This window comes from Neovison vison, chromosome 12 (genome assembly GCF_020171115.1).
Source record: "Neovison vison isolate M4711 chromosome 12, ASM_NN_V1, whole genome shotgun sequence".
In the NCBI taxonomy this organism is placed as follows: Eukaryota; Metazoa; Chordata; class Mammalia; order Carnivora; family Mustelidae; genus Neogale; species Neogale vison.
In genome coordinates this window covers 7,233,713-7,254,749 of record NC_058102.1, presented here as the reverse complement: position 1 = coordinate 7,254,749, position 21,037 = coordinate 7,233,713, and the positions used below count along the sequence as shown (strand labels likewise).

At 50.6% G+C, this 21,037-nt stretch overlaps 1 protein-coding gene across 1 annotated transcript; it reads right to left on the bottom strand.

Annotated features, from left to right (window-relative positions):
• Positions 1-213: 213 nt before the first annotated feature.
• Positions 214-10,879, bottom strand: TOB2 (transducer of ERBB2, 2). Its single transcript, XM_044227049.1, has 2 exons — positions 10,509-10,879; positions 214-4,135 (listed from the first exon to the last, which is right to left on the bottom strand). The coding sequence occupies exon 2, from the start codon at positions 4,035-4,037 to the stop codon at positions 3,027-3,029; it is 1,011 nt and encodes a 336-aa protein (XP_044082984.1). The 5' UTR covers positions 4,038-4,135; positions 10,509-10,879; the 3' UTR covers positions 214-3,026.
• Positions 10,880-21,037: the final 10,158 nt, after the last annotated feature.

The window sequence follows — 21,037 nt, the reverse complement described above, 5'->3', positions numbered from 1 at the left end:
CTTGGGCAGTTCCCAACCTCGGGGAACCGGTTTCCAGGGTGGAAAGGAACCCCTCCAAGTGGGGACTCTGTGTCCTGGGATGACACGATAGGGGGTAAAAGAGGCCCAGGGCACCCCGAGGCACTCCAAGGCGGGAGGTGTGGACGACCAACGGTCGGTCTCTGGAAGCTGACGGGGGCCCCAAGTCAAACCAGCCAGGAGCAGGCAGCAGGCTATTATATATCATGCTTTTAATACAAACTTAAAAAAATCTGGAACAATATAAACTGTACAGATTTGATCAATCTTTTTGTTTTGTTTTTAAACTAAATCTCTAAACACACCAATGTCCCATTCCAAAATATTGCACAACATTCTGAATACAAAACGCCTGATTGTATTCCTCCTTCACTAAAGAAAACAAGTTCATTACCCTGCTCCCCCAAGCTCCTCTCCACACTGCCTCAATGCCCTCCTTCCCATCCCTAGGGGTCAAACTAGAGAATCTATAGCTCACTGCATTGAGAAAAATACATCATTCCGGACTAAAAGTTTACATTCTTTACAAGACGGTCCACCTTTTGATTTGTTCCTGGGAAAGAGGGGCAGACAGAGAGAGGATAGGGAAAGGGGAGAAATAGGTTTAATTCTCCTCTTTTTTTATTTTAAAGTTTGTTTTTCCTGAAAAAATATCTGTTTCTCTCCTCTTTTTAAGAAAAAATCTTGAAAAGAAAAAAATTACGTTTTTTTACGTTAGAAATATACATATATTATATATACCTCTTACATTTTACAAATGTAGCAAATTATTCAATACAAACGGACACCAAAAAATGTAAAAAATAAAAAAAAAGTTTTCCTACGAAACCAGGTAAATTAGTGCAGGTTTTTGTTTTTGTTTCCTTAAAAAAAATAAAATTGAAGCAAAAAGGTCTAGATTTGAGACGAGACAGACTGAACTGGGCCCAAGAGTCCAGCACGGGAGTCATGCTCCTGAACATACATTTTTCTTCGTATTTCAAAAGACACTAAGGGGTTGGTCTCCCCTCTCCCTAGATGTGGTGAGAAACAAGCCGACCGGGGGTGCTGGGTACCTGTGTACTTGAGTGTAAGGGAAAGGGGGCCGGAAGAGGGCATAAATAAGGCAGCATCCAACCTTTCCCAGAGAGCAGCCTGGGCCTGTCACCTGTGTGGGAGCTGAGGGCTAGGGAGAGGGAAGCCCAGACTGGGCTGGCCCCTGAGAAATCTAGGGGACAGAGGATACTGGGCTGAGGAGCCAGGGCGTTGCCCCTCTGGGGGAGGTAGAGCTGGTGCCCATTGCAGGGGGAGGAGACTGGCAGTGTCTGTCTGGGCAGGACCCACTGCCACGGCGGTCGCCCCACTTGGGGACACTGAGGAGGGTGGGGTGGGGTGCCGAGGGCTTTGGTACTTTTTGGTTGATGGAGGGCCCTGATGCCATGTGGCCCACCAGCCAAAGCATCACGGCATGCGTGGAAGCTGGCTCACGGGGGTCAGGTGGGAGAAACTTCTCTCTTGGCAGACACGGGAGCCGCTGCGCTCCCGTAATCCACGCATACCACCTGCGACGGCCACACCACCTGCCCAAGCTGCCCTGCCCGAGACCACTCCTCGCAGCATCGAGGCCCAGTGGGGTCGGGTCGGGCAGTGAGGGGGTGGCAAGAGGTACCAAGAAGTTCTCACGCAGGCAGGGGCACAAACATACTAAAATAACATCTACAAACAAAGGACTAAGAAGTCTCAGTTCAAGGCTCAGGACTGCCCACTCTAGGCGCTGACCCCAAACTCCCGCCCTGGGTAAAGGTCACGAAACAGGAGGATCTGAGTCCGGGGACTTGTCTTAGGCATCAGGGGCTGGTAGGCTGGTATTCCCTCAGCCCATCACAGCCATCTCCCCCCTGTTTTGGTCAAAAAGAAAAGTGCAGATCCCTCCGCAGTCTGGAAACCAGTTCCTTCTGCAGTATTTCCCCCTGGGAGTGTCTCAGGCTCAGCTAACACGTGACCCACCCTACAAAAGGACTGACAACCCACCCGGCCCGTTCCCCAACCTCCTACATAAATAAGCACTTCCCACAATCTGGAATCATGTTGGGGGCGGGGGGGGGGGGTGTCACATGGCTTGGAATCCTTTAAAACAGGACAGCAAACCACGCACGCGCACGCACCCGCCCCACCTCCTTCCCCACAACCTCAGGCCCAGGGAAGAAGGGGCTGCACGAGAGGCCACAAGTGTCAACAAGTGTCAACGGCTGAGTCCCCAGGGCCACAGTGGGGGTCTGGGCGGGGAGGGGGGGGCAGAGGTGGCGATGGTGGTGTAGGGCCACAGGACAGAGATGAAAGCAATTCCACTAGACAGAGTGCTAACCTCCCCGGAGCCACAGACATCAGCTCTAGCGGGAGGGTGTCCAGTAGACAGCCAGCAGCTCCCCGCGGCTCAGGCCTGAGAGGGAGTGGGGGCTGGGGTCAGACCTATTTGGGTGGCAGGGCCCAGAAGGCCTGCTGAGGTTGGATGGCTTTGAGTGAAAGCAGAGCTGGGGGACAGAGGCAGTGACACAGGGCAACCTCTCCCTGCTGTGGGCAGGGTCAGGCCCCAGCTGTGGCTCTTCCCTGTGAGCTTGGACACACCATTCCTAAACCAGGCGTGTGAAGGAGAGGAAGGGAGGGAGCAGGGAGCAGCAATTCACATCTGGACCATTCTTAGCACAGGAAGCCGCTAATTAAAGATGTTATATAGAAAACTACACGTAAAAAAAAGAAAAAAAAAAAAAAAAAAAAGGAAAGAAAGAAAGAAAAAAGAAAAAGAAAAAAAAAAAAGAAAAAATATAAAACCCAAACCAACAAAATCAATCAGAGGCAGGCAGGGAAACAGCAGGGGGTTGCTTCAGGAGCCCCCTCCCACTCCATGCCTGGGCTGGATCTTTTTTTTTTCTAGAAGCCAGAGTGAGAAGACTGGAAATCTTTTTGTGTATTTTTCTTTTCCTCTTTTTTTGGCCTTTCTTTTCCTTTCTCTTTTCCGTGGTCGCGGGCGGTCAGTTGGCCAGCACGACGGGCTGGAAGGGCTGGCTGGGGTACTGCATGGTGTTCAGGTTGTAGCTGAGGCCTTCCACGAAGGGCGTCTTCTCCAGGAAGAGGCTGTTGGCACCGCCCCCAAACACCTGGGCCACGTCGAAGCTGCTGCTGTTGCACGAGCCGGCCCCGCTGGCCCCGCTGTCGGCCCCATCGAAGAAGGGGCTAGGGGAGCCCCCGCCGTTGTACACGAACTCCTTGGCATTGGGGGAGAGCTGGGACTGAGGCCCCGGGGTGGCCGCCATGAAGTTCAGCGAGTGCAGGGACAGAGACAGGCTCTTGTGCTTCAGCAGGCTGTTGGTGGGGGAGCGGGCCAGGCGGGGCTGCGGCTGGGCAGGCTGGGGGCCGCTGGCCCCACCGCCCGTCACCCCCCCGCTGCTCGCGGCACCTCCCCCCTTCTTCATCTTGGTGGAGCCAAACTTGGTGGCCGCGAAGGAGGCGGTGGTGAAGGTGATGGGCTGGGCAGAGCGGGGGATGAAGGTGGGGCTGGGCGACTGGCCAAACGACGGCGACGGGGAGTTGGACAAGGAGCTGTCCTGGCTGCCGACGGGCACGAAGACCTGCGCGTCGGGGTTGAAACTGCTCTTGAACTCCTTGTCCAGCTCTGGGGCGACACAGCCCTCGCTGTCATCCAGGTACAGCACTTTCACTGCCCCCTTCTCGCCGATCTGGTAGGACACTTCGAACGGGTCAATCCAGACACTCAGCTCCTCGGGCACGTTGGCCCGCACATCCTCCACGGCCAGGCCACTCCGCCGGGCCGCCAGCTCCACCACGGGGTCCACGAGCTCCCCGATGTGAACGCAGCGAAAGCCAGAGCCCTTCAGGGGCTTGTCAGGGTACCAGTGGCCTTCGTATTTCTTTTTCAGGAGCCGCTCCAGCTCCTCCCCGAACAGGTCTGCCCGGCGCCGGGGCAGCTTGTTGTACAAGTAGGAGATGATAAAGTTCAGGGCCACTTTGATCTCCAGCTGCATGGTCCCCTCCGAGGCGGCAGATCAGCTCCGGGCACGTGTATTCAAGCCGAGGGCAGTGGCAGGTGATGGAAGGTAGGAGGCTCGGGCTCCAGACAGCTCTGTGAACCGAGAACAAAGGCCATTATGAGTAGATGTGCAGAAAGCCAGGCGGGGCCGGGAGTGGGGCAGGGGGATCATGGCAAAGGATAGCAAAGCACCAACTTGAGATCACGCAGACTCAGGGCCCCTTTTCTGCTCCACTAGTGACTGGCTTGCTTGTGTGGCTGAGGGCTCACCACTTTCTTCTGAGCCTTAATCTCATCAGTGACATAAGGCTACCATGAAGAGTAAGTTAGGTCAAGGATGTAAACTGGCTCGCAGCAAACCTGCTACGTAGAAGACACTTGATAAGATGAGCTATGGTTTTGCAAGGAATTCTAAAGAAACAGGAGTGCTGTGGTTTCCACTGTTTTGAGAATCCAAGTCACTATACAACTACTATCAAAACAAAACAAAAAAAAAAACAAAACACAAAAAACAAGACCCTAATTCAGCTGGAGAAGGGGAAGCTCTTGCTAACTAATCTCCATGATTTCTTAGTGAAGTCGTGATCTCGGAATGGTCACAGGCCAAGATATAAGTTCAAAGTCCTTAGTTTTTCTCCTTAAATGGAAAGGGCTATGGATCACTGAACAGGAAGCAGCACTGCCAACCTTTCACTGGAGGCTTGGGCTCTAGTCACATCCAGTCTGTCATCCTGGGCCCCTTCGCTGTCTGTGCTCTCTGGCTCACTCTGGGTTTGCAGAACTGATGTAAGAACACAGTGTGACCAGAGGGTGCATTTCCCTCCCGGCAGCCTTCAAGAACGGAGAACACGATCCCCAAGAAGTCAAGACCTGTTACGACCAGAGGTGTGGGCCAAAAGGGACCGCTGACCAGGGGCTGTTTCAGGGAAACAGAGGAAATGGAACGGAGGCAAGGACCCCGTAGGTCGAAAAGTCCTTAAGCGCAGCACTGGTGTGGCCCGAGGGACTCTCTGGCTTTAGGCACGTGGGTAGGTGGAGGGTGGCAAAGAGAAGAAATTTTCCACCACTCTGCAGCCTCCAGCGGGGGACTCATCACCACTCAGTCTCCTGGGGACCGTCTGACCACCTGTCCTTGGCACCAGATCAGACTTCTCAAGTGTTTGGAGATCCCCGGAGAGGAGACAGCCCAAGATAAACACTCAGATTGTTATTTTGGGATTCTCTCACAGCCGGCTCCCACAGAGGTCAAAAAGGTTTCCTCCTGAGGTCTGGGCCAGCCTCCTGTCTCAGGAAGATGATCTGTAAAGTCCTGAGAGCCAGTGACCACTTTCTCCAAAAGGGCAGCTCCAGGGTCATGCGGTGGGAGGACTGAGAAGGACCCCCTTCAAGGGTCAGCGGGGCCGGAATTTGCTCCCAGGCCTCTGGCTGGGAAAGTGCTGCTGAGCTCAGTGAAGAGACAAGACTAATCCATGATCCATCAAGGGCCTCTTCTGTCCTGTAACAGATTTGGAGCTGGATTTTGATTAAAATCCCTTCTCGGTCCTGCACAGAGTATTCAGGGGCTAATTTGAGGCTTTGGGGTCTTGAGTACCTTTTTTGAGTACCTGGCTCAGCTCACTTCCTTATAATTCTCCGGACTGGGGCCATGGCTCCTAGGGGTACTGTTAGGACTGGATCCCTGGGCAAAGCTCTCTTGGGTGGGTATCAGAGAAGAATGGCGCATCATAGGACCCTGGCTAAGTCTAACCCCACCCTCATTTCAGGTCTGAGCAGAGGGTCACATGGGGATTCAACAGAGAGGCCATGAGCACAGATCAACTCCAGAAGGTTAAAGAGAGAGAAAAAAAAATGGTAAAGATAGGGGGCTTTCTATTTATAAGGATTGGGTTCATCGCCAGATGCAAGGCTGGCCACCAGGGCTACAGGCCTCCCCCAAGAGGAAGTCTACAAGGGCCACAGCAGCCCTCCAGAGGTGTCCAACATGGAGGAGATGAAAAAGTTGTGAAGAAAGTTGGCACTGGTTCCCCAAGATGGGCCTGGAGTTAAAGACAATGTTTTCAAACTGTTTTTGAAAAGTAAAACGGACTTAAATATGACATGACACTTCCCCAAAGCACCACATGGCCTCTTGGTATATCACTCACACTAAGGGGCTCCTACAGCTTTCTAGGTCTCCTCAACCTTTGCTGTGTACATGCCTTACCAGCCAACCTCCCCTGAAGTGTTCAGCCTCAAATGGAAGCATTTTTATCTATTTTTTTTTAAATTAGGTTTTCCTTAGTTAACATACAATGCAGTATTGGTTTCTGGAGTAGAATTCGGTGGCTCATCACTTACATACAATACCCAGTGCTCACCACCACAAGTGCCCTCCTTCCTCCTCATCACCCATCTAGCCCACCCCCCACCTCCCTCCGTCAACCCTCAGTTTGTTCTCTTATCATTAAGTCTCTTATGGCTTGTTTCCCTCTTTTTTTTTTTCTTTTCAAAATGGGAGCATTTTATTTTATTTTATTTTTTTTAAAGATTTTATTTATTTATTTGACAGAGAGAGATTACAAGTAGGCAGAGAGGCAGGCAGAGAGAGAGAGGAGGAAGCAGGCTCCCTGCTGAGCAGAGAGCCCGATGCGGGACTCGATCCCAGGACCCCGAGATCATGACCCGAGCTGAAGGCAGCGGCTTAACCCACTGAGCCACCCAGGCGCCCAAAATGGGAGCATTTTAAAATGCAGGCCAAAGTCATTGGGAAATAAGCCTCCCACCCCAAAATACAATAGAACCACTGTCATCAGCCCTGCCTAGCTAACCATTTTCTGCAGCATAAGCAACCAAGGCTGCACACCAATTTCTACCTCAGTGATGCTGCCACACAAATAAGGAAGCATATAATGCCATCTTTGCCTCTTTAATTGGAGAACAGGCCCGGCCAGATGGCTGTGGGGTGGAACCTTTCAAAAATGCTGGACAACCAGAATGAGATTTTCTGCTCTATCAGCTCAGGCTCTAATTTTGACTTCAAGAAGCTTATGGAACAGAGGATTAAAGGACTGGTGCTGTCTTGTCTTTAACTAAAGATAGGAGGGACCACTCGGATGAGTTTGTTCATCTTTTTTTTTTTTTTTTTTTAAAGGCTGTGGACAAATTCTGCATATATAAAATATTCGTAGAATGTGGTAAGATTTGAAAGCTTAGTAGTAACTACTCTTCAGTACAAGTAAGTAGATTCAAGTTAACAGGGAAGAGAGGACTCTAATATCTTCTCCAACCCTGGCTCAGGTGCAAAAGGCCAGAAAGGTGGCAAAAAGTAAAAACAAGAACAAGAGGGACCAAACAACCCCTGCCCCCAAAACACATCAAAGACAGGAAAGTGTTTAACAACAACAACATCTACCTTTTGTTAATGTATCAGAAAGTTGCGAATGTGAGAGTCAGTTCTGTCCAATTTCATTAGAATCTAATCCTCCTTCACTTTTTATTCCCAACAGCAAAATTAATGTGGGATTCAGATCCCTTGTGCTGACTTGTGTTTTAAAGAGTGCTTAACCGGGACGCCTGGGTGGCTCAGTTGGTTAAGCAGCTGCCTTCGGCTCAGGTCATGATCCCAGCGTCCTGGGATCGAGTCCCACATCGGGCTCCTTGTTCGGCGGGGAGCCTGCTTCTCCCTCTGCCTCTGCCTGCCATTCTGTCTGCCTATGCTCGCTCCCCCCCCCTCTGGTAAATAAATAAAATCTTTTAAATAAATAAATAAATAAAGAGTGCTTAAGAGAAGGACAAAAATGGGGTAAGGAAAGTGGTTGCTGCAGTCAATGATATGGTAATGGAGTTTCCAGAAAGAGCTTATGACAAAAATGCGAAGGAAGGTTTTTAAGAAGAAAATCAGTGGGGGCGCCTGGGTGGCTCAGTGGGTTAAGCCGCTGCCTTCGGCTCAGGTCATGATCTCAGGGTCCTGGGATCGAGTCCCGCATCGGGCTCTCTGCTCAGCAGGGAGCCTGCTTCCCTCTCTCTCTCTGCCTGCCTCTCTGCCTACTTGTGATCTCTCTCTGTCAAATAAATAAATAAAATCTTTAAAAAAAAAAAAAAAAGAAGAAGAAGAAGAAGAAGAAAATCAGTGTTTTAAAGGGGAAAAGGAGGGATAATGGTGAGGGAACTCCTCGGGTCCCAAGCCATGTATACCTATAAAAATATCCAGGCACCTCAAGTCTTAACATCCAATGATCCTACAACCAAGCACTATCAGAATCAAATGAGTCTGGCAAGAGGAGTCGGGGTGAAGGGGTCCTTAATTTTGACAAGGCCACCAGGTGTCGCAAACCGGATCCCAGGGAGTGAGAACCAGGTGGGAGCACCAGGCCCCACCCCGTCAGTGTCAGAGGCAAAGACCCACACCAGCGGGTACGCTTGACGGCCTTCCAGGACTTGTGCGGACGGACCGCAACACCCTGCAAGTCTCGACCACGTCCCTCAAACACGGACCAGGCAAGCCCAACTCTTCTGACTAAGAAGGCCCTTTCTGGGGCACTCGATTCCTGTGAAGCCAGGAAGACTTCACTGAACTCCAACGTAGGCCGGCAATGAAGGCACGCTCTGCATGCTGGGAACTGTAGTTTTCTGACACCTCACGCTCCAATCGGAGCAAGTGACCTACTTTCCCTGCAAACTACACTTCCCTGCGCGCTTTGCGAAGGTTCAGCCAGCGAATTACGCATGCCTGGTAAGGGGAGCTGGCCGAGGTCCGAAGGACCGAGGAAAAGTTTCCGACGCACATGCGCGTTGTGGTGGACGCCCCCCTCCGCCCACCGCCTAATACATTTTATATAAATTTACCCATAAGGCCTACTCCCCGAATTGTACCACCCCACCGTATTCACGTCTTGGTCTCAAGAAAGGCAGAACTGCCCCTCCCCCCTTTCACAGCCTCCCTTGACTGTTCAATTAAGGATCTCCATCTAATGAGTTTTTTCTGGGTGAACACGGTGGGCTGGGACAGATAAAGGTCACACATCCCTCCACCGCCCCCCATTCCCACCCCGCCCCTGCCGCTTAATCTGTATTCCTTGGGCTGGGTGGTCTCCGGCTGGAGTTGCTGTAGGGACGGTGAATTCAAAGAGGAAAAAAGCCTTTTCACTTAATGCCCGGTGGGCTCAGCTCCAGCACCCCGACAGCCAGAAAAGGCAGGAACTAAACCCAGTTCTTCACTCCTCTCGGCCAAAGAAATTCCCAGTTAAGCTGCGGAGAGGGGCCGGGCCAAAAATCAGAAGGCCCAAAGCCAGCAGGGCCCAAGCCTCACCCCTCTTCTAATCCAAGTCCAAGTAACTAGACCCAGCTAGGGAAATGGGAAAAGGTTCCGGCGAGGGAAGGAAAAACTGTGCATCTGACACCCGAACCACATATTCTAATTCTTGAAATTGTTTGTGAGTCTCCTCCCATTGCAAGGCCTGCTCTATGACCAGACTTACCAGATCCTCGGCAAAGCTCCCTTACACGGTGTTAAACCTCCCTAATCCTTCCTCCCACACAAGCTTCTTTCCCCCACTGCTTAAGAGGGGGATGGGGACAGGCGCCCAAGAAAGCAATAGGAGTGTTTTTCTGCTGGAAAATCAAGGATGAGGGGGTCACTCCCAAGGTAGGGTGGATAGAAAGGAGAAGAGAGGTTAGACACTGAGCAAGGCACCCGAGACCCCCTCCGCTGGCCCAAGCTGAAGCCGGCTGTGTAGGGTTCTGGTTCCTCTGCGGGGTGGGAAAAGGCCAGCCAGCTGCCCCCCCTCCTTTTGCTCCCTTCCTCCCCTCCCTCTCTGGTCAAGGGCACAGTCCATCCTCTGGGCAGGACGAGAACGAGCTTGGAAGTAGGGCTCCTCCTCCCAGGCATCTCCCCGGGATCAGCCAGAATCCACTCACTGGTATTGCTGTAAAGGCACTTTCCCTCGCCCCCCGCACAGTTTTCCCTTAAAATACTAAAGCCAAAACGGTAAATTCTGGTTCAGCGGCCGGAGGACAGTCACCACTGACCGGTCCAAAAGGGGATGTCTACCTTCTATCTCTCAGCTCCACAGGACCAGAAATAAGCCCTATTAATTATCACCACCCCCTTCCCAGCACACGGGAAAAGCAGCAAAAGACAAGGCCTGGATCCCCTTCCTTCCTCTGATTTATTTCATGGTGATGAAAGTTATCTTTTAAAGGTGGTACAAGAAAAAATCTAGCGAGTCTCTACGATACGAGGGGGGCGGAGAGGGGAGGAAATGTACCCCACCCAGGAGAGGGCCACACTCAGAACACCGAGCCGAGAGGAGCACCGGGGAAAGGGGGGGTTCTATAGGGGAGATGGAAGGGGAAAGGAAAATGTTAGCCAGTCCTCGGGGTGGGGGAACGACAGCAACGTGCAGCAAAGCAAAGAGCGGGAGTGGGACGGGGGTGGGAGAAGGCGTCTCAGGGGTCCCCGCCGCCCGCACGCCCCCCGCTCACTCACTCGGGTCTCCGCGGTGGCTGGGCGGCTTCTCCCTCCAGGGTGGTCCTGGGCGCGGGGCGGACGCCGCTCTTCCTTTCTGGGCGCTGCTGGGCAGGAAGCTGATGGATCCTTTTCTTCGTTGAGGGTTGGGGGGCAAGTGAGGGAGTTTGGGGCTATGACTCTCAATTATAATTCTTTTTTTGGAGGTCAGGCTCCGTGGAGAGGGGACGGAAGGCGGGCGGGCGGGCCGGCGGCGACGGCGCGGGGATGTCGGACCGGAGGGCGGCTCGTGTCGCGGGCGGTCCTGCCCTTCCGGCCCCGCGTCGCCCAAACCACTCGCTTCTCTCCGGCGAGGACCCGCACCTTCCCGCGCCCCGGCCCGAAGTGAGCAAAGTCAATGAAAAGTTTCACCCTTAGCAACCCTGCGCACGGATCCTGCTTCCCCACCCCTGCGTGATGCGTCCCTCCGCCCTGCAGGGGCGGGGCCGGGCGCCGGGCCGGGACTACTTCGCAGCCCGCCAGGCGGCTTAACCCCTCGCGCCGCGCGGTCCCCTGTGCCCCCTGCCCACCCGGGGTTCCCGGGCCTCCCCCCCTTCCGCCAGGCCTCCTGTGGCCGGCCTCTTACTCAGATCCCAGCCCAAATGCCAGCAAGGCCGCCTTTAGCCGGTCTGATGATGCCCGCCTCCCGGCCCCATCACGGCGCTGTGCCATTTATTTTCTTCATGCCCCAAACCACTCTGAAAGCGTGCTCGTGGGGTACAATGTTTCCCCAGGTAGACAGCGAGCTGCGGAAGGGCAGGTCCTGGGCTGGAACCGGGTGGTTCACTTTAAATGTGTGAGGTGAATGGATGTCGCGGGGAGGGGAACTCCCTCCCCCAGCTCCCTTGGGCCCTGCACCTGCCCCAGCGCGGGTCGTCCGGCGCGTCCCCCGGGGCCACCTCGGCGAGTCCCTCTGGGTCTGGGCGTATGACTGGCCGACCACCCCCATGGCTCTCGCACCGCCCCAGGTATCATCCTTGGCGGGACCGGGAGCTAAAGGGATGGCGCGAGCTTGGAAGAGGTTTCACTCCTTTATTAACTTAGGTTGGCTCGAGTCTTCCGAGCGCCCCCTGCCTCGGCTGGGGATGCTAACGTCGAAGGGAGGGCGAAGGGGAAACGGGGGTCTGGGCACGCTGAGCGGGAGGAAGGGGAGGCGAGGAGAGGCCAGTAGGCCGGGGAAAGAAGCCTAGCGCCACATAAACCTTCTACTTGTCACCTCTGGCTCCCCGATTACCTCGAGGCCGGAGAAGGCCAGCGCCGGCTCCGCGCAGGCGCGCTCATGCGCCCCCGGCCCGCCCCGGGCGGGGCCCAGCCGTGCTGCGCGTCCTCTGGTTTGCAACCACCGTACAGAGGACTAGAGAGAGCAGCATTTCTTCTATATAGGAGCACCCGCCGGCGGGTTGTGGCGCCTGCCTGTGCCAGGGGCCCCGGGCTCACGCACCCGACGGTCCGTGGGGTTGCAGACCAAGGCCCACTGGCCCTGAACGGGCGCGCCAGGTCCGCGCGCTCGGTCACTTTGTGACTGCCGGGCGGGGAGCTGAGGGTAGGGAGGCCTGTGCCCAGGTGAGGTCACAGGCGGACCCGACTGCCAGGTGGCGAGGAGCGGAGCCTCTAGGAGTTTGCGCGTTAAGGCCTCTGCCAAGACGCCCATTCCCCAATTCTCTCCCCAACCCCCGACCTTTATTCTCATTCCAGACGGTTCCAGCCCATCGGCAGTCGCCGAACCCACGTGGGGTGGCGAAATCTGAAAGTTTCCAGCCACGAACAGTTTGTTCCTCGGTCACTTTTTCTGGCAAGGCCAGAGAGCAACGGTAGCGTGGGGGTTTAAAAGCGCTTTCCTTGACTGCAGCAGAAAAACGCTGGACTGGAGGGCAAACTCCAAGGGGACAGGGAGGCGCGAGGGAGCCTGAGCCCGAAACCCCCCATCCCCCACACTGTGAGCGCTTCAACCCCTGGGGCACCTCCAGGGACTACTTGCCTCGTGCGTCAGCGGGTGGCAGAGCGTCACATATACGCCCCCCTCCGCTTTGCCCCACTCCACTCCTCCCCTTCTTTTTTCCTCCCTCTCCACCTCCCTCCCCTCCCCATCCTCCCCGCTCCTCCCTCGCTCTCCCCTAGCGTGTTCCACGCGAGCAGTGAAACCCGGCCGACCCACAGGGTGCCAGAGCACTGAAGAGCTAAAAATATAACCGGGTGCTAGCAACAGCCTTCCGGTTGGTCCGCGAGCAGGGAGAGGCGGCTTCTGATTGGGTTGCCCATCCCACCGCTAGGATTAAGGACGGGGGCCAAAAACACTGGCGCCGGGCCCTTGGGAAAAGTGTGCGTTTGCGCAATGGGGCGTTGCAAAGGATGCTGGTATTTGAAGTCATTAGAGGGAGCAATGGTTTTGAATCCCAATTGTGTCCACCAACCGTGTTATCTTGATTTAATGGTAACAAATCTCTTTACATCATCAAACGTGCTTTTTTGTTCTTATATGGAGACCGTGTGAGGATTAAATATGATACAGGATGTAAAGCGTGGTTCAAATAGTTGGTATCCTTAATTTAAAGATGACCGTTCAGGCCAGATTGCCTCCTGCGTACCCTGTGCACGGTTCGGTATGTATTCCCGAGCAAGAAACCTTAGTATACAGAATGATGAGAAAGAAAGGCTAGGGTGAGCGGAATCGAATTCTCCTAGGGCATCTCAGGAAGGAGGAATGGAGTCCATATAAGTAGATAAAGGGTAGACATCTCTTACCTAAATTTAGTGCAGGCTGAAGGAGGGCGCACAGAATCCCTGGACAGAAGGCATAGGATTTCTGCGTGTTCGTGCTTTTGTTCTAATTTCCCCTGCAGTGCTGGAGACACACCAGGCCTGAGCAAATTAACTAAAACAAAACTGAGAAATCCAGCCTCCTTGGCAGTTGGGAGCTCTGGGTAAAGGGTTGGCATATATAAGAAGGGATAAAATAGAGGGGCAAAAGGTAATCACCATTCTTAACTGATGTCTCCGCTTGTCACGTGGCGAGGAGGAGAGAGGACGATTTCTCTCCTTGGTGTGTGACTTCATCTTGCCAGGGCCTAATTGTGAGCTTAATTCCACTGGAGCATTCCACAGTCCCCTCCCATTTTAGATAATCATAGGTTGAAAGGTACACACGGTGTTTTCAACGTGGTGAGCTTCAGAAGCAACTCCCCTGTCTGAGAGTAAGTTACACCAGATGTTTTGTTGCCTTGACAAGTCAGGCTGGTAATAATTAACCCCAATTAGCTCTCAGGGGTGAGTCACTCTCTCGTACACGCAAGCCAGGGTGAACTATTTTGTACTTCCTTTTGTGTTATCTAAGAAAATAGCTCCTCATGTTTGATTTTTTCAGATGCCCTGATCCAGCTGGGCAGAAGCAAAGGCAACCCCAACAAAACTGGCTTCGGAGAAATATCTGGATGCAGGGCAAATGGTTCGCTCCTTATTCACCAACGAGGTGAGAGAATAAAGCTTCCTAAAGTTTTGCTAGGACACTGAAACTGCAGTGTTCAAAGAAAGTAACATTTTAACCTTGGTGGTAGCCGGCCACTTGGGATGGAGTTGATAAGCCCCACATCGGGCTCCCTACTTGCTTCGCAGGGAGGCCTGCTTCTCCCTCTCCCACTCTCCCTGCTTGTGTTCCCTTTCTCGCTGTAATAAATAAAATCTTGAAAAACAAAACAAAAAAAGCCCAAACTGGTTAATAAAGATTTTATTTATTTATTTATTTATTTATTTATTTGAGGGGGTGTGGGGGAGGGGCTGAGGGAGAGTGGGTGAGAGAATCCGGAGCAGACTCTGAGCTTAGTGCAGAAGCAGATGGGGTCCTCGATCTCACGACCCCCGAGATCATGACCTCAGCTGAAATCAAGACTGGGCCGCTCAACCACGGGCACACCCAGGCACCCCTAATTCTAATTTAGGAGCTGCTAATTGGCAGGCCAGTGTCCACACCTGGTGGACGTATTGTTTGGTGTATACTAACACATTAACATTTTTAAAAAAGATTTTATTTATTTGACAGAGATCACAAGTAGGCGGAGAGGCAGGCAGAGAGAGCAGGGGAAGCAGGCTCTCTGCTGAGCAGGAAGCCTGATGTGGGGCTCCATCCCAGGACGCTGCTTTCATGACCTGAGCTGAAGGCAGAGGTTTAACCCTGAGCTACCCAGGTGCCCCACACATTAACATTTTTTTTTTTCACACATTAACATTTTTTAAATGAGTTGACATTTGGAGCGTCTGGGTGGCTCAGTGGGTAAAGCGACTGCCTTCGGCTCAGGTCATGATCCCAGAGTCTTGGGATCAAGTCCCACATTAGGCTCTCTGCTCAGAGGGGAGCCTCCTTCTCCCTCTGACCCTCTCCCCTCTCCTACTCTCTCCCTCACAAATAAAATCTTTAAAAATAAATAAACAAAATGAGTTGACATTTTAAAAATTGGAAGATTGCACAAAGATATTTCCATTTGCTACTTCTCCTGAATTCATAGGATCTGAGCATCCAAGCTGGCAATTGCCTGGAGTTGAATGGCGGTTGCCTGCTTTAGGCCGAGCCTATATTCTTGGGTTCCCCAAGTCCTCACCACTCTCTCGTATCCCAGGCACTGAGGCCAAGGGTCATATACCACCGATCATCTCATCCTGTGGTATTGGGGTATCTTTTACACCAGTCTGTTTTCAGTCAATTCTACTGCTCACTCAGACTCTTGAATTTGTGACCCATTTTTCAGTTTAATGTAATAATTAATTGAGTGATTGTCTTGCAGTGGTGGGAGAGGCAGAAGGAGTTAAAGGATCTTACCTAGTTCATTGTTGTTAAACTCTGGGCTGTGATTCACAATCGTCAGTGGGGTCATGGAATCATGTGGCTTAGTGGATTTCAGACAAATTTTAGAATAGGATGGAATAAAATGAAAATATTGGAGTGTGTTTACATAGTAAAGATTGTTTCATGAAATTTATTTCTGTTAAATGCGTGTACTAGGCCTGAATAGCCCAAGTGGGAGAGATTGTTCTGGGGTATGGTGCATCTGGAAACATTCATGAGCTGTCAGGAGCTTAGAAGGAAGAGGTACCCAGTTGGCTGGCTCATGTGATTGTGGGAGGCTATTTTGAACAAAGGAAATAGAGAGCCAAGAGGACAGGATATGGGCAAGGAATGTCCCTTTAACTGCGTGATGGAAGAGCACAGAGAGAAGCGAGATAAGGAAAATCTTGGGGATAGGGAAGAGGGAACCATTTTGAGGACCTTCCATGCCAGGGCTTAAATGCTTACCTATGAAAAAGTAGGAACCCACTGTAAAAAAAATTTATGTGAAGACTTCCCCAATAAGGGTAAGGAGCTTACAAGGTCAAATTTAATTCGTACAACCTGAAGAGCTAAGCCTTGTTAACCTTATTATTTATTTTTTAAAGATTTTATTTATTTATTTGACAGAGATCACAAGCAGGCGGGGGGGGGGGGGGGAAGCAGGCTCACCGCCAAGCATAGAGCCCGATACGGGGTTCGATATCAGGACCCTGGGATTATGTCCTGAGTCAAAGGCAGAGGCTTTAACCTACTGAGCCACCCAGGTGCCCCAACCCTATTATTTTTAAAAAGGTTTTAGTTATTTGAGAGAAAGAGAAAGCAAGCACAGAGGGAGAGGGAGAAGCAGACTCCCTGCTAAGCAGAGAGCCCAACACAGGGCTGGATCCCAGGACACTGAGATCATGACCAGAGATTTAAGGCAGACGCCCAACTGACTGAGCGACCCAGGTGTCCCTATCCTTATTTAATAGATTAAAAAAGGAAAGAAGCAAAGAGATGCTAAATGACTCACTAAAGATCGACAGCAGAGCAGAATTCAAGTACAGGTCTGATTATAAAGCCCACACATTTAAAAAAAAAATATTTATTTGACAGAGAGAGAGTGAGGACAAGGAGGAGGAGTGGGAAAGGGAGAAGGAAGCATGGAGTCTGATGTGGGGCTCGATCCCAGGACCCTGATACCATGACCTGAGCCGAAGACAGATGCTTAACAACTGAGCCACCCAGGCGCCCCGGCCCACACACTTCTAATTACTTTAAAAAAATAATAATTTTGGGGGACGCCTGGTGGCTCAGTCATTAAGCGTCTGCCTTCGGCTCAGGTCATGATCCCAGGGTCCTGGGATCGAGCCCCGCATCGGGCTCCCTGCTCCACAGGAAACCTGCTTCTCCCTCTCCCACTCCCCCTGCTTGTGTTCCCTCTCTAGCTATGTCTTTCTCTGTGTCTATTAATAAAATCTTATAAAAAATTATTATTTTTTATAAGATTTTATTATTATATATATTTTTTAAAGATTTTATTTATTTATTTGACAGACAGAGATCACAAGCAGACAGAGAGGCAGGCAGAGAGAGGGAGAGGAGGAAGCAGGCTCCCTGCAGAGCAGAGAGCCCGATGTGGGACCCGATCCCAGGACCCTGAGATCATGACCTGAGCCGAAGGCAGCGGCTTAACCCACTGAGCCACCCAGGCGCCCTTATTAATATATTTGACAGACAGAGATCACAAGTAGGCATAGAGACAGAGAGAGGAAGGGAAGCAGTCTCCTGGCCAAGCAGAGAGCCCAATGTGGGGCTTGATCCCAGGACTCTGCAATCATGACCTGAGCCGAAGGCAGAGGCTTTAACCCACTGAGCCACAGGTGCGTGCCCCTAAGAAACTAATTTTTAAAAAAGATCTTATTTATTTATTTGAGAGAGAGAGCGAGAGAGCATGAGGGGGCCGGGGTCAGAGGGAGAAACAGACTCCCTGCCGAGCAGGGAGCCCAACATGGGACTGGATTCTGGAACTCCAGGATCATGACCTGAGCTGAAGGCTTTCAACTGAGTTAACCAACTGAGCCACCCAGGTGCCCCACTTTTTTTTAAAAGCAAGAGCACATGGAGTAAGTGTAATGTTTAAAGGAAATTAAATACAGTATACTCGAGAAACTGGAGGACACCCATCCTTTATAAAACCTAGAAATGAATATCAAATACTGAATACTTAATAAATAATAGTAATACCATAAATCTGGGAAAGGGCACTGCTTTCTCAGGCTGAGCATGATGAGTTCAATTATTTCAACTAGACCTATGTAGGTATGCTTGTTTATTTTTTAGGTAGTGCTTTTTTTTTTTTTTTTTTAAGAGGTGGGGAGGAGTAGAGGGAGAGAATTTTTTTTTAAAGATTTCATTTATTTATTTGACACACAGATCACAAGTAGGCAGAGAGGTAGGCAGAGAGAGAGAAAGGAGGAAGCAGGCTCCCTGCCAAGCAGAAAGCCTGATGTGGGACTCAATCCCAGGACTCTGGGATCATGACCTGAGCTGAAAGCAGAGGCTTTAACCCACTGAGCCACCCAGGTGCCCCAAGCACTTAATAATTTTTAAGACCATTCTGATTTTTTGTAGACATACATAGTTGACTGAGATCATTTTCTAATTTTCTCCGCAGAATTGTATATATAGTGTTAGAGTTTAAAATTCGTTTGTAAGTTATGTTTTCCCAACAGCAGATAATTTGGTACTGTTATTATCCTAATTTTTAAAATTGAAGAGGACTGAACTTGCAATTCCAAAATGGACAATTAAGGATTTGAACTTCAAGGCCATTCACTGGATCACAGGTGTTCTGAACTCATTCATTGTATTGTTCTCTTGGCCTTGGAAAGGAAACAAACCAAGAATGGGATTATGAAAGTAGGTGACAGAGGAGCAGAGTTCATTAGAATTCACTGGGTTGAGGTTGAACTTGCCCTATTAAGCAACGGAGCATGGAGGGGGTATGTCCCTGAAATTGGGCATTCATATTAAACTTGCAGTACCTTTCAGAGGTTCGCTCACGGAGGCTGATGGAGCACAGTTGAAGTGGTGTTTTGCTGAAACTAAGGAGTAGCTTTTGATAAATTTGCAAATGCAAGATGTTATATGGACCAGGGGGTTAAGAAGCAAATTTTATTTTATTTTTTTTTTAAAGATTTTATTTATTTATTTGACAGACAGAGATCACAAGCAGACAGAGAGGCAGAGGAGGAAGCAGGCTCCCTGCAGAGCAGAGAGCCCGATGTGGGACTCGATCCCAGGACCCTGAGATCATGACCTGAGCCGAAGGCAGCGGCTTAACCCACTGAGCCACCCAGGCGCCCAAGAAGCAAATTTTAAAAGTTGATTTGTCTTTATCCAGACAAAACATCTTGACTTACAGTACACATTAAAACTAAAATTACTTTAGGAAAAGTGACACATTCTTTTTTTTTTTAATTGCCTTCTTTTTTTTAAAGGATTTTTATTTGTTTATTTGACAGAGAGAGAGATTACAAGTAGGCAGAGAGGCAAGCAGAGAGAGGGGGAAGCAGGCTCCCTGCTGAGCAGATAGCCTGATTTGGGGGGGGGCTCCATCCCAGGATGGGAAAGCATGACCTGAGCCCAAGGCAGAGGCTTTAACCCACTGAACCACCCAGGCACCCCATCAGTGACAAATTCTAATCTGAAAATTACCTGGTTTCTACAATTTTGACACACCATAATCCTCCTGACCCACGCCATAGGATTGCTCAGAGAGCTCCCCAAATCCATTGCCCATTCAGGTTGCTTCCCCCACACAAATGCCCACCCCACCCCCTTTGCCTGTAGATTCTAATATATCCTTCAAAGCCCAGTTTATTATCCAGTTTGACTTCAGTTACTCATTTAATACTGGGGAGCTGCTGCCTGCTGGGCTGCAAGGTTGGTTACTGCCACCACGAAGCCAGCCCAATGGGAGACTGTCAGTAATCACCAAACACCGGGGCACCTGCGTGGCTCAGTTGTTAGGCATCTGCCTTTGGCTCAGGTCATGATCCCAGGGTCGGGGGACTGAGCCCTGCATCCGGCTCCCTGCTCCGCAGGAAGCTTGCTTCTCTCTCTCCCACTCTCCCTGCTTGTGTTCCCTCTCGCTGTGTCTCTCTGTCAAATAAATAAAATCTTTTTTTTTTTTTAAATTTATTTATCAGAGAGAGAGAGAGGGAGAGAGAGCGAGCATAGGCAGGCAGAATGGCAGGCAGAGGCAGAGGGAGAAGCAGGCTCCCTGCGGAGCAAGGAGCCTGATGTGGGACTCGATCCCAGGACGCTGGGATCATGACCTGAGCCGAAGGCAGCCGCTCAACCAACTGCGCCACCCAGGCGTCCCCAAATAAATAAAATCTTAAAAAATAAAATAAAATAAAATAAATCTTTAAAAAAAAACCCCACCAAACACTATCAACACTATCAACAAAATGCTATGGTGCTATGTGGTATTATAAGAGGAATGAACTTAGATTGGGGTCAGGAGAGGCATATTTTGAGGAAATATTTAAGGTCCCAAGGACATGGAACACCTGGACAAAAGCGGCACCAAGTGTTAGAGAACACTTAATAGGTAAAAAGTACTGAGCGGGAAGGAAACCAGCAGTTGAGGAACTGAAATGAGCCCCCGTGGCTACAGCGTGAAGAGTGGTAGGAGAGGAGGTGGTAAAGCTTTCTCGTGACCCCCCGTGGCTCTGACCTCCCACTGGTTTTCCAGAGGTGCCCCCAACCTGGGCTAAGAAACTTCCTTTGTACATCCTCCCTGGGTTATTCTAAGCTGTTTCTGGCTGCCTTCATCATGAAATTTTTTAAAAATATATTTGACAGAGAGAGAGAGATATCACAAGTAGGCAGACAGGCAGAGAGAGGGAAGCAGGCTCCCTGCTGAGTAGAAAGGCCCATGCGGGGCTCCATCCCAGGACCCTGGGATCATGACTTGAGCTGAAGGCAGAGGCTTTAAAGATTTTATTTATTTATCTGACAGAGATCCCAAGTAGGCAGAGAGGCAGGCAGAGAGAGAGGGGTAAGCATGCTCCCCACTGAGCAGAGAGCCCGATGCGGGGCTCGATCCCATGACCCTGGGATCATGACCTGAGCCGAGGCTTTAACCCACTGAGCCCCTCTGGTGCCCCCATCATGAAATTTCTTGAAGATAGAGATTATTTTATATTTTAATTTTTGACACTCAGTATATCCCAATTAATCAGGTGTTCTGTGGATCCTAACCAAAACTTTTGACAAATGGTCAGAAGACTGTAATTTTTTTCCTTGGCTTTGCTGCTAAATTTCAGTGGAACCTGGACTAAACCCCAGTATTCCTAAGGACTCAAAACGTGTTTCAAGTCCATGGTGTTAAAGACCACTTGACTTAAACCTCAAATTATGTTTGTGCCTCTTTCGGATAACCAGCTGACCTCTAGTAGGCAAAACGTATAGATGTATTAGGGTAAAGAGTATGTCTGGATTTGCCCTTATTCTGTGTATTTACTTAAAAAAAGGAAGGGGGAGACATATAAGTAAGTATATGTCCACTTTGTGTTATGAATCGACAAATTTCTGTTCTCTGAACTCATCAATTTGAATACATTTTGTCTCATTCCTGTGACCATTATCAGAAGTCATTTCTTCAAATTAAAGTTGAACAGGAAGAAAAAAATAGCTTCTAAAA

Bases quoted from the DNA above. Each gene is read 5' to 3' on its own strand.
- TOB2 (XM_044227049.1), bottom strand. From the start codon at position 4,037: ATGCAGCTGGAGATCAAAGTGGCCCTGAACTTTATCATCTCCTACTTG.